This window comes from Nerophis lumbriciformis, linkage group LG10 (assembly GCF_033978685.3).
Source record: "Nerophis lumbriciformis linkage group LG10, RoL_Nlum_v2.1, whole genome shotgun sequence".
Classification (NCBI taxonomy): Eukaryota; Metazoa; Chordata; class Actinopteri; order Syngnathiformes; family Syngnathidae; genus Nerophis; species Nerophis lumbriciformis.
In genome coordinates, this window is record NC_084557.2 from 13,019,414 (window position 1) to 13,046,683 (window position 27,270).

The 27,270-nt window shown below is 37.9% G+C and overlaps 1 protein-coding gene across 3 annotated transcripts in view; it reads left to right on the plus strand.

The window, feature by feature from the left end:
* nup93 (nucleoporin 93) overlaps window positions 1-27,270 on the plus strand; it is a 57,893-nt gene that overhangs the window by 19,354 nt on the left and 11,269 nt on the right. For 2 of the 3 annotated variants that reach the window (XM_061970243.1, XM_061970244.1), the window contains exons 4-12: window positions 14,132-14,194; window positions 17,237-17,365; window positions 19,135-19,209; window positions 20,634-20,726; window positions 20,807-20,946; window positions 21,051-21,183; window positions 23,637-23,794; window positions 23,888-24,053; window positions 24,845-24,938. In XM_061970243.1, the coding sequence (XP_061826227.1) occupies window positions 14,132-14,194; window positions 17,237-17,365; window positions 19,135-19,209; window positions 20,634-20,726; window positions 20,807-20,946; window positions 21,051-21,183; window positions 23,637-23,794; window positions 23,888-24,053; window positions 24,845-24,938 (1,051 nt within the window). Of the gene's footprint in view, window positions 1-5,029; window positions 5,335-14,131; window positions 14,195-17,236; window positions 17,366-19,134; window positions 19,210-20,633; window positions 20,727-20,806; window positions 20,947-21,050; window positions 21,184-23,636; window positions 23,795-23,887; window positions 24,054-24,844; window positions 24,939-27,270 lie in introns of those variants that run through there. The other variant, XM_061970245.2, reaches the window with a different exon arrangement.

Genomic DNA, 27,270 nt, shown 5'->3' on the forward strand with positions numbered 1-27,270 from the left:
AGATTTTTTTAAATGAAAAGTGTAAAAATACACTTTATTATTTCTGGTGAACCACTCTGTTCAGTGGTCCTTGTAAGCACTGTACAAATACCCCGATAAAACACCTCTGTCTCGTAATCTTCAATCACTCTGGGCTAAGAGAGCTCAGCTTATGGGTTCAATGTGCACAATTGAATACAGTAGCTTAGTTGCTCGGACCACAAATGTGTTTGTATAAATTTAGATTGGTTGATGTCTTCTCTCAGTGGGGAAAGACGTTAATGTCTTTTGTTTTCTTGTTATCATTTAAACTAGCAAGCTGGCGCCAGTCAGTGTGAAGGTGCAGTTATCAATCTCGGTTTTTTGATCATTTTTATTTAAAAACTGTAATACTAATCGTCGGGAGTTTTACCGTGATTATCATTGATACCGTTTATCGTTACATCCTTACTGCTTACGAATGATATCCATTTTTATGCCTTAAAACTGCGCTACAGCATAAGCTTAATCATACAAATGTCAAATTGTCCAAATTACAATGATTGATACAATTCTTAATGAACAGATATTAATTAATCAATGATTTATTCTTCTTCCTTGTGTCAGCTAAGCTGGGGTCCATATGTAAACGGCATCGATGATGTATAGGTTTAAATGCACTGTAATTGATGAACTACTTCAGATAACTGCCATTCAGGTAAATGTAGGCCTTCATGCCTCTGTGATTCTTGTGCAACACACACAAACACACCACGGGGATTGCTGAGTAAATGATGTTTCCAACTGAGTGAACACAAATTAAAAAGGTTTTTTTTTTTTCGTAGAAAGCAATGTAGTTTCAAGTGAGTTTTAGACTCGGGGTTTAAGGATGTTTGCTAGTTATGTGCAGGCTGCTGTATTTTTGACTATTACAGAGTAAAACACATTTACACTGTTTGCTTTAAGACTTCAATGTATTTGTCGTTCGATCATCTTCATGTAATTTGTGTTGTTGGCCATGACACATGTCCTTTTTGAATGCTGTGGGGGAGAAAAAACTGGGGGGGGGGAAAAGACAATTAGGATTACAAATACAATCAATCTTCATTTTTTATTTTTTTTAATGTCATAAACAAGATTTTAGATTGGGAAGGGGTCCACTGCAGGATTCGCTGCTCATTGGGGAAAAAAAGCTAGATTTGTCGCCAGCCGCCATTTATATAAAAGAGTATCGACCGATAGATGGCAGTCACACTTAACATACGTGTGGACTGCAAGATGACGCTAGCAAGCAACTTTTATGTTTCATTGAGAATATAGAGCATTACAGTCTATGCTCAAAAATCTGTTAAAATGTTTTAGTTCATCTTTAGTAAGCCAGGAAACAACACCGCTTGATGGATTGTCGGCACATTATGGCTACGGTAGTCAATTGTACTTCAACATACAGGTAATATTTTAGCGTGTAGGACTTTAAAATGGCACCTATTCGGAAAAAAAAAAAATCTGCCGTTTTGTTTTGCTATACTCTCCAAAACCAACTTTTCTTACCTATTGGTACCTGCTGATGTGTATTTGGGATCTGCTTAAGTCCAGAAAAGTTGCGTGCGTCTACCATTGTCGTCCGCATCGATGTTGTAGTCAATAAGCTCCTTCTTTTTCTTTATTCTCTTATTTTGGGGCATTCATCCTCCGGTGTTGCCATTTCTAACACACGATTGTGTACAGTTTTAACTTAAGACGACACTGTTGAAGTTCAGTTCAGTTCAGTGTCAGTTTATTTCAAACATGCATACAATACAATGTAGTAATGCATCACACAATTCCAGTTGTTTCATTACAGCACGTCCGAAAAGGAGTAGGAAGAAGCAGAGCTTATTTAATCCTACCCCTTTTCATACCATAGATAGATAGATTGTACTTTTATTGATTCTTTCAGGAGAGTTCCCTAAGGAAAATTTAAATTCCAGCAGAAGTGTACAGAATTGAGATCGAATTTAAAAAGTATAGCAATTTTAACCAATTTCCTTGTTCTCTGTAACAGAACAGTGAACAAATACATAATAAATAAATAATATACCATAGTAAGCAAACAAATTTAAATACATAAATAATCTTTGTCTCAATAAAAACAAAAAAAAAGGAGAAAAAAAAGGTTCAAAATGTTCATCGGAATTCTTGTTCTGTGTAGTTTATGAACTCTTGTAGTTTGAACCGTCTCTTAAACTGAATCATATTGGTGCTTTGTTAGATTTCTTTGGTTAGTCCGTTGCATAATTTCATTCCACATACTGATATACTAAAGGTTTTAAGTGTTGTACGAGCATACAAATGTTTTAAATTAGATTTTCCTCTAAGGTTGTATTGCCCCTTTGAGTGGAGCTCCTCACATAAGACCGCCCACAAAACGGCCCATCCTGAAGAGATGGTCAGAAAGTGGCTTGAAGATGATCCGTAAAACATAATTTATGCAACATGTTGACTAAAGAACCACCATTACATGTTATGTAGACCACAAGGTAGTGTTTTACATGTAAAAAAAATGTTTTGTGTGGCGCAGTGGAAGAATGGCCGTGCGCGACCCGAGGGTCCCTGGTTCAATCCCCACCTAGTACCAACCTCGTCATGTCCGTTGTGTCCTGAGCAAGACACTTCACCCTTGCTCCTGATGGGTGCTGGTTAGCGCCTTGCATGGCAGCTCCCTCCATCAGTGTGTGAATGTGTGTGTGAATGGGTAAATGTGGAAGTAGTGTCAAAGCGCTTTGAGTACCTTGAAGGTAGAAAAGCGCTATACAAGTACAACCCAATTATCATCTATCATTTAATATAGACCTGAATAGCTCATTGGTAGTGCGCCTTATAATCTGGTACGCCCTATGGTCCGGAAAATACAGTAGCTATTTGTGCCTCCTTTCGGTGCCAGATGAATGCAAACTTGGCCATCTAACAAGTGCTTGGCCATGATGATATTGTGCAAGTAGCGTCTTGTAAGTAATATAGCGTCGTGACAGAAGCACATTGAGTTTGAAGCTCAATTTTAAATGTAAATGTTTCTTTACTGTCAGACTTAAATACATCACCTGATTTAATTTGCATATCGTACACAGTCTCAGTCACTTACTCACCTTGAAATCGTCCCCCTCTCTCTGTCTCTCTCTCAATAGCTACTTTCGAACGAAATAACCAATGCAGCAGTTTTACATCAGTTAGAAGCTCTAAATGTCAGTTTCGCTTATTGTTCGATTAATCAGCCTGCCCTAGCGAGGACAAACAGGTGTGTGCGGCGTGTGACAAATAAACAGTACACCAGATTAAACAGGGCAGATCTACTTTTCATCATTGGGCTGCACAAAAAATAAGAAATTGCGACAAACAATCCAATTTCTAACGACGACAGTCTCTTTATATTATTTAATAAACTATAATGTAAAACAAATGCAGCCATTTTACTTAAGGACTCATGTTGCACTGTCATCGGCATGACAACCCCTTATACGCTCTCGTCTTGCCCCAGTGAGGTTTGTCAGCCCGGGTGATTTGGCACTATTGCCCTGATTCTACCCGCCCTCGGCTTACACTGTCGGCAAAGTTCGCTGGCTAGCATTCATCAGCTCGCGGGAGGAGCAATACCATTAATTAATTAACTTTTTTTTTGACATGTCTATATTATGCATTATGTGCATGAATGTACTGTTCAGTAACCAATCATGCTATATTATTGACTTGATGGGTTATTTTCAGTCTTTCTATAAACTTCTGTCAAGGAAGCTCAGATTTAAGATTTCAATTTATAGTCTGCTTCAAAATACTATGGTTTCTTTCCAATTGCTGCTAGAACCATGCACCTAATTGAAAATGTGCCTTGTTTTTTATGGTAAAATTGCATCAAACAGACAATGTAGTGAAAAGATAATTGCCATGGATTAGTTCCTTTGTTCTCTGTGCTGTCATATCATGAATCAGTGGCAGACAAAGGATGAAATCAGAGATGCGGAGTGCAAAATAAAACCGAAGAGAATATGGAATAGCGAAACATAAGACGTGGAATGCTGACAGCATTGCCGACAGGAGGAAAAATGGCGCCTGACTGCAATTCATTTTGTGTCTGTGTCCTCAGCTCACTTTTCTGGACTCCATCTTTGTCTCTCGCCACGCTCTGTTTGCTGACTCGCTTTTTTTCTTGAACCTGCTTTCCTTTATGATTTTTTTTCCTACTTTCCCATTTACATCCTCTGCCTTCCTCTGCCCCCGCCACCTCCCCACCCCCCAAGCTCTTTACATACACACTCATCCTTCAGCTGTGATGGATCAGTCTGCAACACTCGATGAACGCAGCTACACAGGATGCGTGCATGTGTGTGCGCGTGCGTGTGTGTGTGTGTGTGTGTGTTTGTGTGAGTGAGTGACTGTGTTAATATCACGCACACTGACTGCGGGCTGCGTTAGCATGTGCGTATCCGTGTCGGTGATGACCGATTATCGGCTCCTACACGCTGGCTGGTGTTATGAATGAATGTGCATGTGCAGCATGTGGCCACATCACTCTAGCTTGTGCTGGCTTGCAGCTATGCCGTATGCCTGTGTGTGAATGAGTGTGACTTAAAGTGGCGTGTATAGTAACATGGTTGCTTCATGTGCAACCAATCCTTCGCCACGCATGACATGCCTCCAAAGCCCTTCATTAACTAAACATGACCCTTAAGAGCACGATTAGCCTGATTTCAAGACAGGATGTCGGAAGCCATCAACTGAGGGGGGGGGGAATCCATTACTGTAATTGCATTGAGGAAAGGGAGGAAGGAGAGAGTATGGGAAGAAAGGATGCATAGATGGATAAAAAAAAGGAAGAAAATGAGTAGGATGGAGGGAGGTAGTTCGGAGGCGGAGGGCTGTCAGTGATGCTTAGAGGAAGTGAGAGAGCGCGAGCGAGAGTAGGGGGAGTCAGATGATGGTATGAACAGATAGCCTATATAAATCCATAGTTCCTTCCCATACAACCCCCCCTGTGTCTGCCTGCACAGTTGGTATGGCCCTCTGACAATAAAACCACCTCCAGTGAGTCTTGATGTGGCACTTGCACTCGCTTTTCCGGGGTTGACAGTCAATGGCCTTCATTCAAAAGCTGAAAGGTCTGCAGAGGTACCGCCATGCCGGCCAGACAGGGCACTGGGAACACGCCCCAGAATGGCGTCCACTGTCGCCACCGCCCTGGCACAGAAAGACACGGAAGATGGGGAAGCAGTAGGGCGGCGCAGGTCTTTCTGTACGGTCAAAGACCAGAAACAATAGACAGAGAAAAGAAACATTTAAGAAAGAAAAAAATTATGTATCCCCATTTGGCCTCTCGTCCGTCTGCCAGGCAGCCACTGAGCATGAGTGAGTATCGCCCACACTCTCAGACAGGTATCTGCTTTGTCTTCCCACTTCTCACCTGTCTATCTTCTTTCCTCTTTGCTCATACTATATTGTTTGTTCATTGGTACATGAAGAATAATGTTCAATGTCTCTCTGACATTTATTGATTATTTTAAATGGCAGAAAATTGAACATATATGTGAGTGCATGTGTAGGCTTAAGTGTATAAATTGCAACATAAAAAGTGTCGGGTTCGGGGTTTTCTTTTGAGTGCACTGGTCAGCTCTTTGTGTCATGGCAATTGAGGACAAAAAACCTCATGCACCCACTGTCATGATGCCACGCACATACTATATGTAAAGAGGCCCTCCCTTCATTCACGCTGTGCACATATATGCGGATATCCCTGCAAGACATTTCTTAAGTGCTAATCATGTGGCATGATATAAAAGGGAAAAATATAGATAGGCCACATTCAGGTGCGGACCATCTTATCTAGAAAAGAGGGCCCGCATGTGCTGATGCAGTGTCAAGGTGTGCATGTTAACATACATGTGAGGACAAACAGTTAACACAAATCATGGCTTTTCTCTCTATCGTCCTCAGACGAGTTTCCATTGTTACATATGAATTGTTGAAACATCAAATATTCACAATTCTTATATCTTTTCAAAAAAATAATGCAATGACAGAAGTTCCTTCAGCTATATATTTAATTGATGATTTAAACCTTGTTAACCCTCTGTTTGACCCACGTTACATCCTTGTCCAGCTTTTAACGCGTTCGCTGTGGTTGTCTTCCTGTTCTTTTAGAAGCTTCTTATGGTCAGGCGGCAGCAAGTGTATAACTGTGGTTAGCAGATCTGTGGTTGCACAATGTAAGGGTGGGGCATCCAGAAAAACTACGTCTTTAGGTACGCTTATATTGTCTTGATTATTTGATAATTACCATTCCATATTATATCTAATGGTTTTCATTTTTTCCCTGTGTTTCGTTTTTGAACTCACACTGGTTGTATTTGGCAGTTTGGTCTGAACACGAGGAGGAATTGAGGTATCAGCAGAGTTGTAGAAAAACACGGTTACCACATTTAAAATGTCATTTTGTGCTTAAGTAATTAATAGAATTTTATTAAAAAATCTGCCATGTCATTGTTCCTTAATATGTTCTAAAACATCTTCTCGGCTTACCACACATCATACAGACCCCTTGGTAGACAATGATTAGGTATCAAAGTATTTTTTTTTTACTGAAATTTAATTATTTGTTTTACATTTTCGTACAACGGCATTTCCAGTGTATGCTTGCCAAGTAATCGAGGCAAAAGAAGACTTTATTTTTCCAAGCGAATAGGATTCGTAAAATCGAAACCAATGGTGCTTTTTTTGGCCACCACTAAAGGCTACATAGTATGGTCAATGTACATTTGGCACACAAAAATGTAGTCACGGTAGAGTCTTTGGCAGTGCAAACTGAGCTGGCAACAAAACAACTGCACTGAAAAATCGTTGCTTCTTATTGTATTTCATTTGGAGCAAAAATGCAATGTCACGGCCTTATCCACACAGACAGTTTTTCCAAGGGATGCATTTTTCCCTTCAATGATTACCATTAACAATGGTTGATCAAGACAAAGAAAATTATTTATGCTGTCAAATGATTAATTTGCAAAATAGATTAATCTCACTTTTGAATTTGGATTAATTGTGATTAATCATAGTAAATAACTTGTTTACAAAATTTAAATTAATCTGAAAAAAGAGCCAAATTATATGACACACATGCAAATTTATCATCAAAATTTCATACACAAACATTTAAAAACATTTTTTACTTGCAGACATCTGAAATGTTTGCAAAAAACCACGGAAATACGCATTTTTAAACATTCATTTTTGCATTTATATATCATCTAATATCACTTCAGCATTTTTTTATTGAAATATTGTTGTATGTAAGAATGGGAATCAAAGGAGGAGTGTCAAAAAATTTAGCTAATTGTTTTAATGACATTCAGACTTTGTTTTCTTATCAGCAATCGAGCAGTATCTATGCATCCGTGGCTTCTCAGTGGAACAACACTTAACACCGAAAACGTGTCCCGTAAATTCCCGTCCGACCTGAACACTCCAGTAATAACAATTGTTTCGTGGGTGAATTATGTAAGCCCACAACAATATAAACAAAAAAAATAGGATCCAAACAAAATTTGTTGAACGCTTGCCTCAGCCGCAGGTACTCGCTGTTCCACTTGTCTAAACGCTGCACTGAATTGCAAGCTCACTTGTTAGCGTAAATGGGTTGTACTTGTATAGCGCTTTTCTACCTTTGACACTATTTCCACATTCACCCATTCACACACTGATGGCGGGAGCTGCCATGCAAGGCAGCTAACCACAACCCATCAGGAGCAAGTGTCTTGCTCAAGGACACAACGGAAGTGACGAGGTTGGTAGAAGGTGGGGATTGAACCAGGAACCCTCAGCTTGCTGGCACAGCCACTCTCCCAACTACGCCACGCTGTTCCATAGTTAGCATAGTTAGTATCATCTAGCTAACTTATTTGTTGTCGCTTGCGTTCGCTCTCAGAGCCACATTGTTGACGACTTTCTACATTGCTGTTAATCTTATTTGGAAGATTATAATTAGTTACGAACCAGTTGTAGTTCTAAAGCATTTATCAGTAGCCAGCAAAGTATATTTTTGATGTGACTATAAAAGACTATAAAAATGGGACCCATTACCTCCCTGCTTGGCACTCAGCATCAAGGGTTGGAATTGGGGGTTAAATCACCAAAAATGATTCCCGGGCGCGGCCACCGCTGCTGCCCACTGCTCCCCTCACCTCCCAGGGGGTGATCAAGGGTGATGGGTCAAATGCAGAGAATAATTTTGCCATACCTAGTGTGTGTGTGTGACAATCATTGGTACTTTAACTTTAACTTTAACTTTAACTTTAAACCGAGGTCACAACAGAGGAAGTATATTACCCAAAGGGGCGTGGCTATAGGATATTTTCCAAATGGGAAACATTTACTGAGTTCTTTGCATGCACGTTATAGAATTTTACATTACATTTTCAATGATAATATTGTTAGTAAATTGTTTACTAAAAAACTAACAATTCTGTGGTACATTACATGAGACATGTAAGTGTCAAAAAGACAGCCAAATGAGGTTAGTGGATGAGAATAAATCTAAAGGTAAAATATAGTTTAGAAATGCACCTTATAGCAGGAAATGTAGTCTTGATTTAAAATATTTGCTCTTGGGGTAGAAATGTTCCTTTTTTTTCCGTCAGTTTTCCTCTTTTTTTCGCTAAGGGTGCTGACATGCTTGTACTTGAATTGAATGTACATAATTTATTTGCTCAAAATTTGGTAAAAGTATTATTTAAAGTCCTGTCAGGGTTTATTTTAAAGCACAATTGAGTATGGTTTTGCACTGACCTGATCACTGAACCCGCGCCGCCTTTTATGTAACCGTTGGCAGTTAAAGTAAAGGAGCTCAAAATAAATTAATGCGAAAAGTAATTGCAAGAAAATCTAAATAAACTGTGTGATTAATCGGCAACTATACATGATGAATGCAATATTTTTTGTGATTAATCACATGAGTTAACCCATTTTTTTTTGACAGCCTTAATAATTATACACTAAGAGTGTTTCCAACAGGGCTACAATCTTATTTGTGGCGGTGGTGATTTATAAGTAGGAATGCAACGATATGAAAATTTCAAAATGATCATGGTTCTCATTATTGTCACCATGTTATTGAATATGCTCAATAAGTACTTATACACAAACTGGAAAAAGTAAATACTTTGCAAAAGTTAATTTATGTCAGCAATTCAACTTCAAATGTGAAATATGCGATATAAACTCATTACATACAGAGTGAGATATTTCAAGCCTTTTTTATAATAATTTTGATGATCTTGGCTTTACAGTTAAAAAAAATAAAAAAAATCTGAAATTTCTAATTTGAGGTTTTCATAAACTGTAAGACATAACCATCAAATTGTATCAAAAGTAGGCTAGAAATATCTTGAGTTGCACGTTATGAATAAGGATGTCTGATAATGGCTATTTGCCGATATTCCGATATTGTCCAACTCTTTAATTACCGATACCGATATCAACCGATACCGATATCAACCGATACATGCAGTCGTGGAATTAACACATTATTATGCCTAATTTGGACAACCAGGTATGGTAAAGATAAGGTACTTAAAAAAAAAAAAAAAAAAAATAAGATAAATAAATTAAAAACATTTTCTTGAATAAAAAAGAAAGTAAAACAATATAAAAACTGTTACATAGAAACTAGTAATTAATGAAAATTAGTCAAATTAACTGTTAAAGGTTAGTACTATTAGTGGACCAGCAGCACGCACAATCATGTGTGCTTACGGACTGTATCCCTTGCAGACTGTATTGATATATATTGATATATAATGTAGGAACCAGAACATTAATAACAGAAAGAAACAACCCTTTTGTGTGAATGAGTGTAAATGGGGGAGGGAGGTTTTTTGGGTTGGTGCACTAATTGTAAGTGTATCTTGTGTTTTTTATGTTGATTTAATAAAAAATAAAAAATTAAATGGAAAAAAAAACGATACCGATAATTTCCGATATTACATTTTAACGCATTTATCGGACATCTCTAGTTATGAACCTATGTCATGTATTAGTTTCAACTTGTAAATCTAATTGCTGGAATAAACGAACCTTTGCACAATATTCAGATCGTTTAAGTTTCACCTGTGTTTTCCTTTTCAAGAAGAAACATTAACATTTCCTGAATCTAGTCTGCACATGCGCAGTAATATGGTAAAGACTTTTGCATTAGCAGGGAGTGGTCGAAAGGATCATAATAGTTTAAGCATTCTGATGTATTTCTAAGTGCACAAATTAAGATTTTTTTTTTTTTAAATCAAATAAAACGTTATTACACTTTTTTAACAAGCTGTTGGGGGGGGGGATAATCTCGGCACCCCAGGCCATTGTTTGTGTTTTCCTAACAATTAATTTGCCCCATGTGAAGATTCATACACGGACGCTCCGTGTATAAATCTTCACATCTCTCTGGACCTCTCTGTCCTAAATCATAGTTCAGCACAGAATGTAGGTTCAATGTGCACACCTGAACAGTTTAGGTGCTTTCATACAAGTTTAGATTTGGTTATGCCATTTGTGTCTTGTATTCAAGTTGGCATGTTATCTGACAAGCGATTAGGACTTTAGTGCACTTGCATGTTTCTCCAGGAAATGAGCAGTATCACTGGTCTCAGTTTTTCCGAATTTCAGTTTAACGATCATTTTAATTTGAACTGATAATAGTAACCACTGACAGTTTTACCCCTTTTTTAAAATAAATAATACCCATAATCGTTACATCCCTAGTTGCTAGAGTAGTCATAATGACAAAAAAATCTAATTTGGATAATTGGGCATGACACATTTGCAAAAAGTGAGGAAAAGCAGATGAAATATGTTTAATACCACGAATGAAAACTTAATTTCAAAACAAAACAATTTCTTCTGTCCCTTTTTTTAAAAAGTTTTTTAAATGTAAAAACAAAACTAAACCGATCACGAGTGCCTTAAGGGCCACAGCAGGACTCACTGTTTGTTGGGAACAATAATACTTTCTTTCATTTCAAAGTTTGGAAAAGACTCCACTAAAGTTGGTTTAAAAAAAATAAAGAGTATCTAGGGGTGTCTGTTAACTTACTAAGTATATTAAAACAGTCGCTAAATTGACAACACTGATCCCTCATGCTCTGTCATCTTATTCTCTGGCAGACCAGGTGGGTTATGTGTTAATGAGCAAGGGAAACAGGTAGCGCCCATTCTATTTGTGGTAGTCCAAAGTTCTATGGACCGCTATCAATATGGTGACCCGCCACAAAAAATTAATGTATAAAAAACCCTGACTTACCCATTTCCATAAGCTAAAGAAGGGAGAGGTGTTGTTCTCACGGGAACAAGTTCCCAGGACCTAATCACATTTTGTATTCATAGGTTCAAACTAGTAAAATATTAGTCTAATATAACATACGCGCACGCACACAAACGCACACAATTTTGTTATTTTGAAAATGCTAAACTATCACCCCGCACACATTTGGAGTGAATCAGCATTCAGCCCTCCACTGTGACTTGCAAGTACAAATTGAAAAAACAGTAGTCACAAGATAGCTTTCCTTTTGTTTTTATATCTCCTAAAACGATTTGTATGTTTGTACAATTTCTTTTGAAAATAAATGATTCTGAAAAATCTCACAGATATGAAACCAATGTGCAGCATAACATTAAGACACCACCAGGTGATGCTTATTGCAAAACAGTTTAAATTAAATTAAAAAGAATTGTACCATAAGAATGTGTTTATTTCAGGCAATTTAAGACCCTATTTATTTATGCAAGTGCAAATTAAAGCTCTTATTTTCCTACAACTCTCAATTCGTAATGTCTTTTCCAGTTTTAGTAATGACGCAGCATGCATCATCATTTAGTCAGCCCCTATTTAAGGTTCATTCAGTCACCTTTTCATCATCCGTTTAATTCCTCCAGTGTAGTTTCATCTTTAAGGGTTGTGCAGGAATAAAGGGCATGGAAAAATGAATGCAACGATTGGTGATAAATAAAAAATGGGACTCGTGTAAGAAAAATCAGCCAGCAGGTGGCTTTTATATGCGACACAAGAGAGGTGATGAGGAAGGAAATAGGGAATCCAGAGCACTCATTTTCTCTGTAAGCGAGCATCATCGCTTGCTGGCTTCAAGAATAGCTTCTATATTCTTATTGGCAACTAAAACAATCCTGTTTGCCCCAGACAGAGGAGCAATTAGCACCAAAAATGTCACAATCATTAAATGAATATGCTATAATCTGACAGAAACAAGACAATGGGCTCCTCCATTACGGAGGCTTTCGGTTACAGTACAAGACCTCAGAAAAATACCACCTTCCTCAGGGCATTTGAGGATAAGGACCAACTTGCTGCAGATGTATTGATCTCAATGGTGGCAAAGCTAAACGAATAAAGGCTAATCCATGCAAACGCCTTCTAGACACAAACATGTCGGTTTCTGTCTCCTCAATTTGACTCAGCGGAAATCGACAAAAGATTGTAGACCAATGTTTACAAACTACATTGTTTTTTTAGTAATGAAATATTGGAGATTAAACGCTCAATTAAGTTTGACCTTTATAAGAAAGATGAGATCTGAATGATGAATTGCAATACTTCTAATCATGGTGAACCTGCGTCCTTTATGTCATGTTTAAAGCAAATTGAGTCATTTGTGCCTTCCAAGAGGCGACTTCTTCAAATGGCATTATTTATAGCTGTCTGTTGATCGAGATATGAATCATTGCTTATAATGCCAGTAAGTGGTGATCAGTAACACATAAAATCACTTTCAAATGAGTCCTCAGCCTGATGAAGTCATTTTGTGACTACATTGCCTTGTTTGTGGCATAATAAGCATTGATTGTCAATTTTTGTATATTATTTTTAATGAGATGGTACAATCGCTTTTGGAATGACCGTGTTGTACTGAGCAAAACACTGATTCCCACTACTTACATTGCTGATGTCCTATTAAATGGGGCTCTGCTGGTTACAGCCAAGTAGTGCACTCCATTTTGCCTCAATTGCTTCTATACTTAAGAATTCCACATTACAGACATCATTTTAAACAATTATTTTATTGATTAAAATGACTATCCATTGTTTTCCACTGGACTATTTGTAATTTTAGACACCAACATGTCGGTTTCTGTCTCCTCAATTTGACGCAGTGGAAATCGTCACAAGATTGTAGAGCAATGTTTACAAACTGTTGTTTATTTAGTAATGAAATATTGGACATTAACAGCTCAATCAAGGTTAATTTGTGGCAGCGGTGTGCTGTCGAATGGGGGTGGTGTAAATCAATTTGCATAATTGGCTATGATATTAAAAATTTGTAAAAAGTGAGTAAAAAAACAAGAAATGCAAACAAATGTGTTTAGAACTACAAATGAACTTTCTCCAGTGGCTTCTTTTTGTGTTTTTTTAAAGATGCAGCAGCTTTTAGAATAGATGAGTGCTTTCATAGATCAATATATTTGTGAGTAAATGATCGAATGGGACACACTACTCTTATTAATAGTATGGTGTTTGTTTTTTCTGCATGTTTTTGTAATGCGTGTCACATCTGCATCTACTTTAAGCGGAAAGCATATGAGGCCTCGCTGCCTGCCATTTTGATGACTCTCAAAGTTCTCAAGATGGCCGCTCCATATGATCCTCCGCGTTCGCTGACTTTTCTTGACAGCTTTCTGTGTGCCGCCTCGTACTCATCTGCATACTGCATGCGTTACATAAGTGCCACTTACCCTCCTCTGATTGCTAAGTTTGCCTTTAAAGCACCCATAGTGTCGGATATGAACGGCTAGCATTTTCATGGAGGGAACCAGAGGAGGGGGCCTGGGGGGTTGTGCTGCGGAGGCCATTTTGCGGAGATGTCAAAATGGAGGCTGGCTGCTGTCTCATTGCAAAATGACGTAGGAAGAATTAGTATATAGCTTAAAGGGCAAATGCTTTTCCGATGGAAACCGTACATTTCACTAATCCCAACACAATCCTGATAAGCAACACCTGCTCTCCTGTAGAGCAAATGATGTCTGGTGAATGTGTCCCTGTACAAGTCTAAACATTTTTTTTCGATATATTTTGTCCAGCCGAGCTAAGGTGTCATTCTCCCTGTTCTCCTCTCTCTGCATTTCTCTCTTTTGCTGACTTCCTGTCTCTGCGTAGGGCTTCTTGAAGAACGAGAGGGACAACGCCCTGCTGTCCGCCATCGAGGAATCTCGCCGCAGGGTCAGTGCCTGCCCTCAAGTGTCTCTGATTGCAACTTGGAGCTTTTGACGGCTTACAAACCACAGCGGTAATCCAGTTAAAGAAAGTCAGGCAGGCGTAAGGGCGGATGATCACTTTTATTGTGACTAAAAAGCTAAAGCATTACAAAAGGTGTCATTTAACATGTTTTAGGTGTCATTTTGGTCCTGTCTTGTTTGAATGGACATAACTTTTTAATTGCTCAGTTCTGACCTAAGTAGCACTTAATAACCCTCACACCTTGTTCCTAACGTCTGTTGGCTATGATCTAAATGTCCTCCTGGTGCGAATCTTCAGGGAATGGTTCTGAAATGGCCTCCGTGCTGAGCAGATCTAATAGGCCCTGCCTTTAATTAGTTGCTGTTCCCATTATTACTTTGCCCCCTGTGAGAGGAGGAAAGACATATGTGAAGGGTTGGAACAGAAAAAAGATAGAAACAAAATGTACATGTAGACAATCTGTACTTTAAGGGAAACGTGCCTTTTAATGTATCTCAAAATGTAGAATGGACTATTAGTATTTACTAGAAAGCTCCATGTGATATTTAAAGGCAGCCAATACTCAACATTAAAAAATGTTTTATGAAGTTCCCTTGATCCAATAATTTTATACAAGCATTAGCATAATATAATAAGGAGCAAAATTAGTGCTGCAGACACTTGCACTAAACGATGTCAAATTTCATGTGTTGCGTTGTCATATTACAGCAGTGAAGCTCTAAAATGCGTAAAGTGGGAGCTTAGAGATCCCGGCAATAACCAATTTAACTCTGTAAATGGGGGCTCCAGTCCAGATTGGTATCTCCCTGGGCTGCAGATGGGAAGGATTCAATTATTGAATGTTCCCATTATCTCATGTGGAGTCTCAGTGGAGGGTTAAAATAGACAGGTCCTGATGGGGTTTACAAGCTCCACTTAAATTCAAATGTGTGCGTTTATGGGGGGTGTGAATCTTTGGGCACCTTACGATTCCATCCGATTCCGTGACTATTCAGTTCAGAATCAATTCTTGATTCAACACGGTTCTCGATCCAAACCAATTCTTGCAATTTATTATTTGGTATAATTATAATGAAACTTTTTCAAAACAGGTTACAGGATAGAAACGCTCATTGTGGTTGCATCGAGATGGCTTAAAAATGGCTTTTAAAAAATGTATTAAAAAAAAAAAAAAAAATAAAAAAAAAAAAATATATATATATATATATATAATTATAAATCTACTTGGAATCAGGATGAATAAGACCTGCAATTCGGATGTGAATCAATTTTTTTGTCAATCCATAGTGTTTATCTAGCTCTTTACATGATTTACATTAGGGGTGTCGTATAAACTGAACTTCTGATTGTGACTGAACATTTGCAATAAAAATGACTGTTGCAACGCATCAATTGGTTCCAGCTGCAATAGCACTTCTCTCTTTAAGGGGAACTGCAATTTTTTGGGAATTTTGCATATCGTTCACAAATCATTAGGAAAGACATGAAGACGGATGCATTTTTTTAATGCATTCTAAATATTAAATGAATAAGATCAGAAGTCCAAAGGGAATAAGCGGTAGAAATGGATGGATGGATGGTCTGCTTACAATGGAGTCTATGGTAGCCGTTTTATTCTGCTTATAAAGCCGTTAAAAACATCTAAACACCTCCATTAAGGTTTTATATACATGATGGAAGTATATATGTAATTTAGCAACGGGCACATTTAAATTTAAATAGTTATGTATTTTGCTCATTTGAGGCATACGCGTCGTGACGTTTTTGTTTTAACATCACTGATTAATAATCACTGCAGACTTCTTGAGAACCAAAAAACATTATAAAAAATAATTTAATGTGCAATGTGTGCTGTCAATAGGATGCCGGCTGCTAGGATGTTCATATATTCCCAATTTAGATGAAGAATGGCTCATAGTCCTCACAAAGAAATGGGGGGTAGAGCCAAGCGTCTTTTTGTATCGTTATTGCCATTTCCGGGTCTAAAAGTGTACCAACTTGTCGGAATACATCCTCACCTTTCTACTTTGACGAGCAAGGAAACGAGAAAGCAGCTGACCACTTGATGATGTAAACATGGGCACAAACGGAAGTGATCACGTTACTACTTTAAATAGTTTGTCTGTGTTAATGCTTATAATAACAATATCACTAATACTTATTTAATATGCAAGTCCCAAAAAGTAAATGGAGTATTGTTGGCGGTTTTTGGATGGTTATTTATTGGGTTTAATAGGCGGAATAGAGTACCTCCCATAGTCTTCGCTGTAAGCGGACTTTTATTTATGAGTTAAAATGCATTATACAAAAAACACATCTGTCGTCATGTCTCTGTGATAGGCAAAGTTCCCCAAAAAAGTGCAGTTCCCCTTTCAGAACTCAAGCCTGACAAAGAGCAATTAAGGCAGCGGTGTCTGAAGTGTGTCCCAGGAGCACATTTTTTATTGGTTTGCCGCAAATAGTAGAAATAAAGTTAAACTAAAGAAAACAATAAATAGGAACAATAAAGAAAAATAAATAATGTAACAATTTTAAATAAAAGTAAATGTAGGTACTGTAACTAATAACACAGAGCTTTTTTGTTAAATATATAGAAAGTTTTTTTCCCAGCCTTTTTACAGAATTAAAAACATTTTATATCAAATTGGCTCGCAGCTGAAAAAAGTTTTCAAGGTTGGCAGGTTTTATAAATGCTAAACTCTCTCAGGTATTTCGAAACAAATTTGTGTAAAATATAAGATTATATCTCAGTAATAATACATTAATTTTATTTTTAAAATACGGCAAGGGCCGATGAAATAAAATGGCCCCCAAACACCACTGCTTATATCATGTACTGCATGTGCGTTTGTTGAATTGAGTTCTTCTACCATTGGACTATTACCAAGCATATGATTACTTTGAACAAGTCTTATCACAGAAGTGATTTCATTTGCAAGACTGGGCAATGTAGAATGAAGAATACATGATGTACCTGCAAATTATTAAAAGATAGAATGTGGGCTATGGTTTTTCATGTTTCAGACGTTCATGTTGGCCGAAGAGTACCATCGTGAGTCCATGCTTGTCCAGTGGGAGCAGGTGAAGCAGAGAGTGTTGCACACGCTCCTTGGTGCAGGAGAGGACGCCCTCGACTTTAGTCAAGATGTGGAGGTACACGACTGGCACCATAAAACCTCCACCTTGAAGTGTTGAAGAAAAAATAGATAAAGTGTTGCTCACATCATTTTCTATTGCGTCTGTAAAGCGGTTACTTTGAGATGACTTTTATAATCAAACATGAAGATGATTCCCAAAATAGAATGACACATTCCCCTCTGCTTTTCACAAAGGAGACAAAAAGAGAAGCATCTATTTTTGGTGTGAATATACTTTTGAACATTAATTTGGCATTGAATTAAGAGAACCTCAGTTTTTGCTCTAAATATGTCACATCTGTGAGCACACACGCTAGTTGTGTATCTTTACTTGCACAAAAGATTAAAACCCAAATATGACTGCAGTGTCTGATATGATAAGACACACTGTGATAAAAATGCTTGTTGAAAAACTTGTGAGATAGTGTCAACTGAGCTTAGAGTTGCACACACAGAACTACTACATTATTTTACAACTACCCTTGTAAGTTTAAAGGGGAACATCACTTTTTTCAGAATTGTGCCTATAGTTCACAATCATTATGAGAAAAGAACACATGTCTTCTTTTTTTTTTTTACGATTTTACATGTGAAAAAAAAACGCTTGAAAGATGCGGCTAATGGGAGTCACCGTTGTAGCCTTCAAAGCCCTCTAAAACAACTTCAAAACTCCAGCAACGATTATATACCCAGTGCAAGTCTATATATAACGTAGTAACAGACACGTTCATAACAATATGTAATATGTTCAATATTTACCGTATTTTGATAATTTAATCATTTCTTCTGCTCAATGAGTTATGTTTCCATAGCAGCGCACCTCTGACTTCTAGCAACAAATGTTTGTTCCTACTTCCAGAATCAAACACAATTGTGTTTTTTAATCATGGCAGACTTGGTAACAGACAACAAAGACGACTATTTTTGGACAAATGAGGATTTACAACCTTATTGTTTTGAAGCTAAATATACTGCTGCTTATAGAAGCCAGCACGAAGGAAGAGTAAGACGTTGGAGCAGATGGAAGCCGGGAGAGTGAGGTGAAAGCGATTTTGACGCTATAGATATGGAACTTGGAGACAAGCTATTTCGTCATAAATGGATTGCTTACCCAAAATCAACAGGAAATGTCCCCGGCCAGCTGGACCAGACGAACAACTGTCCATCGATTGAGTCACTTTTAACATTGACCATAATACACGCAGCAAGTAATGCATTTTAGTACAACTACAGTACATATGTCTGGTTAGATGTGTACAAACAAAACATGCAATGTAGGCTAATTTTTTACAGATACTGTAATATGATTCTTCATGTTTTTCAGTCAGTACAAATTGGTGTCGTATCACAGTGTTGTGCATTACAAACTCAAACGCGTTTAATGCTGACGTAGAAGCTCGCTCATCTCGGCTAATATAGCATGGCGATGTGTTAGTACGATAGAAAAATAGTTCCTCGGTGTTCGCTCTTACAATAACAATGTCAGGTATACAGGTTATGGAATGTAAATGAAGTATTGTTGACGGTTTTGAATGCCCTTTTAATTTGATTTATAAGTAGAATTGATCACTCCCATTAGCTGCATTGCTAGCCACCTAGAACGAGACGATTTTTACAAATTAGAATGCAGAAAGAAAAAAATTACTTTTGTCTGCTTGTCTCTAGTAATGATTGTGGGATAGGCAACATTCCAAAAAAAGGGCAATTCCCCTTTTAGGGAAGAACACCTTATTAGTTATTGGCTCGATGTCTGAACTCTTATTTAGAACGTTGTTTTTGTTGTAGCCCAGCTTTGTGAGTGAAATAACAGCACCAGGAAGGAGTGCCTTGGACAGCGTGGAGGTGGCGTATGGACGTCAGGTGAGCAGCCTTTAAAGCGGTTTCATGCACCCTAAACTTGACAATGTCAAAGTCAGAAATTAACACTCGAAACCTCTTTGAAAATTACAAATTAATATTAAAATAACATATGTTTTTATACTAATGTATAATAATGAATTCATGAAGTCAAAACTTTAATTATTGTAAATTTAGTTGTTGGACACCCCTCGCCACACAAAGAAAAAAAAGGACGTTGGGGGGTACACTTCAATACCTTTTTTTATTAAAGTTGTGGTGAAAGCCAGTCCAGTGTGGGTCAAAATACCTGTCCTCCATAAAATATTGTTACAATTTATTAAACTTGTTATAATGTTGTCTGTCTATCTGTGTTGGCCCTGCGATGAGATGGCGACTTGTCCGGGGTGTACCTCGCCTTCCGCCCGAATGCAGCTGAGATAGGCTCCAGCGACCCCGAAAGGGACAAGCGGCAGAAAATGGATGGATGGATGGATGGATAGCATTGAATAATTAGATATGTGGAAAATATTACCAAATTAAGATACCGGTAATTTAAGTTTAAAAACAACACCACAAATGTTGAGAACCAAACACACACATCTGTTCATCACTATCTCATTATTTGCTTTTGTAATACATTTTTTGAATTGTAAAAAAAACAAACTGAATATACTGTATATTATCTGAACATAAAAACGTTTTTTCTAGCCAATAGAAAATATCAGCTGCAAACCTATCTTTGAATTCCCCTACCTGAGACTAACAAGTCTGCATTAGATTTTTAGAATCTTTACACTATTTGTGTCTGCTATGTAGTTTTAACTTAATTTTTGGAATCAGTCACTTCTTGTAAACACGTTGACAAAGTGTTTTTTGCTTTATAAAGGAAAATATTATGTTACTCAAACTATGCTGATAAAATCAGGAAACAAATGGAGTGTCCATAACATAGTGTACAAAATATTCTGATATACTTAAAACCAGAATTTACATGTGCTGTAATACAATCTCAACTCAAATGCAGCAATGCATTAAACATTACATTGGAACGAGGTCACAGGAGTGTCGATCAAACATATTGATTGACAGGCCGGTAGAAGAGGATTATGGGTAAATTGAGGCTCTCCCCCTTCATCGTCTACTCTGACCTTCCCCTCTGTGTGTTTGTTTCATCACTATGTGTCGACACATCGCATGCAGCATCATTTGTCTTGTTTTTGTCTTTTTTTTCGACGACCTCCTCAATGTCGTCATTCTGTTTTTGTTGTTTCTCGTCGTGAACCATTTTACTCGATGGTCGTAATTTTTTTTGCTTGTGAAGATGTAGTGGTAGGCTTTTTGTGTTTATTGCATGAATTCAAATGTGGCTATGAAATATTATGACTAAATATTTTTCTGTCTACTCAGTGTTATCTGTTTTACTTTGTGTTAACTTCCTCCTTTAGATCTACATTTTCAACGAGAAGATTGTAAATGGTCACATTCAGCCCAATCTGGGAGATTTATGTGCTTCCGTAGCAGAAAATTTGGACGATAAGGTAACAGCAAAAAGAAATGTAGTGTTCTCTCTGCTTTCCTGGATGCAAGCGTTTCTCATTGTCCTCCATCTTTTGTCTAGAATGTGTCAGACATGTGGCTGATGGTGAAACAGATGACCGATGTTTTGCTAGTTCCATCCAAAGATACACTGAAGAGTCGCACTTCAGTGGAGATGCAAATGGCCTTTGTGCGGCAGGCGCTTAGCTGCCTTGAGAACAGGTAAACTTCTAGAGGCTAGTCATCCTCTTTAAGGGTTTGAAAGGATTGTGAAAGTATAGCAGCTCAAATCTCACCTGAATGTGTTTTTGTCTCCTCTCTCCCAGTTATAAAAATTACACGATGGTGACAGTGTTTGGGAACCTTCATCAGGCACAACTGGGAGGAGTGCCGGGAACGTACCAACTTGTCCGCAGCTTCCTTAACATTAAACTACCAGGCCCCCTTCCCGGCATGCAGGTAACTCCTTCATTCACCGGGGGCTGCTTTATACACACATGTGGTGACCATGTCAGCCTCGTAATTTAGTTAAGTATTCAATCAATCAACTCTTCAGTGTGTTAATTTGTCTAAACTTTGCGTCGTATTTTCTCTGATATGGTGCCACAGTCAGGTGAGAACGAATATTTTCATGCTGGTATAGCAGGGGTGCCCACACTTTTTCTGCAAGCGAGCTACTTTTCAATTGACCAAGTGGAGGGGATCTACCTCATTCATATATATAATTTATATGTATTTATTTATGAAAGAGACATTGTTGTTAACAAGTTAAAGGTGTTTAATGATAATACAAGCATGTTTAACACATTTAGATTCATTTCATGAAGACAAGAATATAAGTTGGTGTATTACCTGATTCTGATGACTTGCATTGATTGAAATCAGACAGTAGTGCTGATAACGTCCGCATTTTCAAATGTAGGAGAAAAAAAGTCCTTTCTGTCCAATACCACATGAAAGTGGTTAGTTTTTGGCATCTTATTTTTATACACTTTTCAAGAAATACATTGGCGGCAAACTCCGTAGCTTGCTAGCTTGTGCACGCCAGCTTTCTGAGACTCTTGTTTTGTTAGCGCAGTCAGGATGAAGCAGCACTTTTATTGTGAAGACAGGAACTGTGCAGTCGGTCTTTAGAGTTTTGACGGCAGGTACGGCGAGAGAGTCTGTTGAAATAAAAAGTGTTTCTTGCCTTCCTGTCGGTCATTTTTTCTTAATAATGACCTTGCAGCAGCCAGCGTCATCTCAGAAGACCCTCAGGTGCCGTGAATGTCGATCAAGTGACGAAAGTGACTTGATTGAAGTGACTCATTTTTAGGTCTATTTTTTTAATGCCTGGCGGGCGATCGACTGACACACCCTCCGCAATCGACCGGTAGCTCGCGATCGACGTAATGGGCACCCCTGTGGTAAAGTAATCTCTTATGTCGATTGTGGACTTGAGTTCAGTTGCACTTGTAAAACCTGTTAACTACATATTTCGTCTGAGCACTGTTGAGATGATCATGCCAACTGTCTTTTGTCATAGAAACTCAATTACCGTTAATTGATATGCTAATCATAGCTAATTAGCGTCTATGCTCGGCAAAATTTGGAGAGTGTTACATATGTACATAAAATTAATCATGACATCAGTATACCTACTGTGCTTTGTTCACAGAAGCCAGGCAAATTGAAGTAAGACTGGACTAATACTTGGCAAAAGTGCTTAAACTATACTGTCAAAATGGAATTTCAGCCATATAGAAAATATAAAACCTATCAACCCCCATAAGATGTTAGCCACATTTATTGACTTATTTGCAGATGAAGCATCTTTGCTTGCAGGTAACCTGTCTTAACATTAGCATTCATCTTGTACTAAAGTAAAGTAGTTATGTTATTTGATTTCAGTTTGTTCACGTTTTAAATGTATATTTATTTAGAAATGTAAAATATAATTTATCATGTGAAAATAGAAAGAGTTTGTAAATAACCTCAGATAAATGTAGGGATTTCAAGATCCACTATTCCAAATATTTATTTATTTTTTAGTATTTCCCCAATCACATCCCTGATTCATAGAATTGCTTTTACTTCAATAATGTATATTATAAGTATGCAACAACTGCATCAGACACAAGAAAGTATCCTCTGCTTATAAAGCTTTAAGGGGAACTGCACTTTTCTTGGAAATCGTTCACAATCATTATGATAGACAAAAAGACGGATGTATTTTTTCTAATGCATTCTAACTCGTAAATAAGTCAGTTTATAATGGAGTTGATGGGAGGCCCTCTAAATAGCCATCCAAAAACTGCCAACAATACTCAATTTACATTTTGTGACTTGAATATTAACCAAGTATTTTGTGACTTGAATATTAACCAAGTATTAGTGATATTTTTATCATAAGCGCAAACCCATACAAACTATTTTAGTGGCGCATTGTCACAGAGCGCTAACTAGCTTGTTGATGTTATATTGACGTCATGAGCTGGTGAGCTGCTTTGTCGCCTCGGAGCTCAAGAAAGTTTATTCTCGATCATAAATGTCTCTCACTTATATTGATCTAGCAAAACTAGAAAAAAATACAAATAAAAAAAGGCTAAGAAACACACAATAGCAGTACACTGCAGACTGAATGATCATCGGAGATCAATGAGCTCACCCACAACGCCGTGCACAAAATGGCTGCTCTGCAGGTAAATGGGTGGATGAAACATTCGTACACTGAGACAAGGTTAGTTCTACAAAGCATTGTGGTTCGGAAATCGAAAAGTTTGTACAATGAGGGGTTCGTATATCAGGCCGTTAAGATAAAATAAATGAGGGGTTCGTATATCAGGCCGTTAAGATAAAACATTTTAATATGTTGTAGCAAAATGAGGGTTATTTTCCTTCTAATCTTAATTGTTTGATGTCTGCTTATCCAGGATGGTGAAATCGAGGGCCACCCAGTTTGGGCTGTGATCTACTATTGTCTACGTTGCGGAGACCTAACGGCAGCGATGCACGTAATCAACCGAGTGCAACACCAGCTTGGCGAGTTCAAGACCTGGTTTCAAGAGTACGCAAACAGCCCTGACAGACGGTGAGAAATGTGCAGCAGCTTGTTGAGATTTCACTCAAGTCTAGACTGTAATAGAATGCCCCTCTAAGTATTACATCTGTTTGTTTTTTTAAGTCTTTCCCCAACTTCAGAGAACAAGCTTCGTCTACACTACCGCAGAGTGCTGAGGAACAGCGCAGACCCTTACAAGAGAGCTGTCTACTGTCTCATCGGCAAATGTGACATTAGCGATAACCACGGAGAAGTGGCAGACAAGACTGAAGACTATCTTTGGCTTAAGGTAACGTGTATGTCTGTTGATAGTACTATCTGGTAGAGTCCTACACAATTGCTTAATACCGGTTTAAGGTTCTAAGAACCCATTGAAGTCGTCGACATGTCTATGTCCACTAATTTTTCAAGTCCTGGTCAACTGTGTACTTATTATTACTTAAGTGCCTGCTTAAGTCAACTTCAATGTAAAGTGTACATGGCCGGCATAAAATTTGAGGACCTAAGATTGTTCATTTCTATGAAGAATGGGTGTATTTATGTCAACATGTGTTGTAGAATTTCATAATTATCACTAAGCAGTGTGAAACAGAACCATAAATACTGTCTAGTTGGACACAGTTAAAACACCTAAAGGGTGACTTCCTGTTCAGTGAAGAGTAACCTTCACAATAAAAGCATGGCAGAATATACCCATTAAAAAGTCTTGTCATTGTAATCAAGATATGAAATTAAAGTACCACAGCACCTCTGTTAGATAAGAATATAAAGTATCATATAGAGGAAAACCATGCCAAAACTGTCTCTGGCCAAAGTCGCAATATGCAAGCAATGTCTAACTGATGAAGCTTAATTGGATGAGAGACGAAACATTATCTAAGACAAACCAGCTATATTCAGTTTTAGTTTGGATTTCTTTTACGTTAAAAACCACTAATGTCGACAGCAGTCTGGTGCGTCAAAACATAAACGGGTTCCACTGTAGTATTTATTAGCTTTTTGTTTAGTTTCTATTTATTTTCATTTGGATTGTGGTTACGTATTGGTTATGTATGATTACACATTTCTTGCTCTCTGCAGCTGAGTCAGGTGTGTTTCGATGATGATGGCAGCAGCTCCCCTCAGGACAGACTGACCTTGCCACAGCTCCAAAAACAACTGCTGGAGGACTACGGTATGTAGTAACGGTCTGTTACACACCTACAGGTCACACTTAAGTTATATTTTCTTGAATCTTTTTGTCGCGTTTTCCATCAGTGTTCTAGAATTGTATTGCGGTGGTGGAAACGACAGAGGAATCTGTGTTAGCTTTGTAGTTTGTAAATGTAAAATTTAAGAATTAGATAGAAAGTGAGTGTCCAGTCGAAAATACAATATTATTCCAAAACCACATAACAGGACAATTAAACATGTATTAGTTATAGCAACTGCATTTTACAACACATTATTGTTTGAATCAACTAGATTAAGTAAATAACATAAAATAAATAACGTTGAACAATTACTTTTTTTTATTTAAATATGTCTTTTAGTTGAAGGACAATTGTCAACTAATTTAGTTGAGCAAGAAGCCACAAAGTGTGACTGAAAAGCAAAAGCAAATGCAGACTACTTTCTTATTTTAAGTAGGAAAAATAGTTAATTCGTTCATGCAAATCTGGATCATACTCTGATGAACATTTAAAGTAGCAAGTGGAGGAACACGGCCTTCAGCCTTTTAGCCTTATAACTCGTATAATGAAATAAATTAAATTATGGTCAATTTAACTTGGCTTTTTTTTTTTACCAGAATTAGAAACAAAAAGCTAATTTAATTTCAAAGTGAAAACAGATTTTTTACTGGTGTGTATTAATTTAAAAATGTATCATGTAAAATAAATGTTTGTACAAATATTCACCCCCTCTAAAAGGGAACTGCACTTTCTTTTTGGAATTTTGCCTAACGTTCACAATCATTACGAAAGACGATGGTTGGATTTTTTTTTTTAATGCATTCTAACTTGTAAATACAAGTCCACTTACAACGGAGCCAATGGGAGCTCCTCTATTTTGCCCATAAAACCATTCAAAAATGGCCAACAATACTCCATTTGCATTTCGTGAATTGAATATTAACCAAGCATTAGTGATTGTTATTATAAGCGCTAACGCAGACAAACAATTTATAGCGGCGCCGTGATCACTTCCGTGTGTCTATGTTTACATCATGGAGTGGTCTGTTGTTCCCTCGCTTTCTTGCTCGCTGTAAGTTTATTCTAGATCATAATCATGCATCTCACCTGGACATAAGACGTCTGAGTAGGTATTCCGACAAGTTGGTACCCTTTGACAGCCACTGGCAAGGACGACACGAAAAGACGGGTCTTCCCCCCCACAGGCACTCTCAATTGAGCATAGCCAGACACATGACTAGACTCGGTAAAATTCATTGTTATTACAAAGTCCAAAAAAAGATTAACTTAAAATGACAGTTGGTGCACATCACCACAATCACACCATTGAGGGGTTACTTCTCAACAACAGGCATTGGAAGGCTTGTAAAGGTAGAGGGGAACATGAATGCAGAAACATTATTTTCCAGCATATGAATTAGTTTATGCTGGAAGAATTAAGAAGTTAATTATTTTCCAGCAAAACAACAACCACAATCACACAGCAAAAGCTACACAGAGTTGGTTCAAAGACAACAAGCACAATGTTTTAGAGTGGCCAAGTGAAAGCCCAGATCTCAATCCAATTGAGAATTGGTGACTGGACTTAAAAAGAGCTGTTCACGACCCCGACCCCAAGCAACCTGACAGAGTTTGAGCTGTTTTATAACGAGGAATGGGGAAAATGTGGAGTGTCCGGATCTGGGTTGGGGTATTAGCAAGAACTTCACAATACGATACGAGTCACGATACAATACAGTATGTGAACTCTTGTAAAAAGAAAAAAAGCCAAATGAAATGGACCATAATTTTAAGCAATAAAAAGATAAGGATGAATACTTTTGCAAGGCACCGGAGTTGCTTTTTCTAGCAAGCTCACAGGTGACCACATCTGCAGTCAAGAAGTTAAAAAAAAAAAAATAGCACATACCCACAACACACACATAATCCCAATACTGTAGTTTCTTTCCCTGGCTGTCCTCACAAAATGACCCTGCTGAATTCTGATAAGACTGTCGGTTGCACTCAATAGTTTTCACCCCCTCTGCCCAGCGGGAACCGCAGCCTCAAGCCTCATTCTGTTTTCCCTCTGTGCCACGGCACCCTGCGTTGCCTGGCACCATGTTTCCTTGTTGTCCTCCATCTTGCTTCACAGCATGACATGAAGCCCAAAGCCTTCTCTTGGTTTCTGCCAGCACTTGCCCGCCTCGCATTGCCTCTGTCCCTGACGTTTGCCTTCTTTTCTGTCATTCTTCCCTCTCGTTCTGTTGTTTTTGCACCATCCTCCCTCCCACTGATATTCTTTCTTTTTTTTTCACCCCTCACTTGTACATTTGCTCTTTCTCCAACATCCAC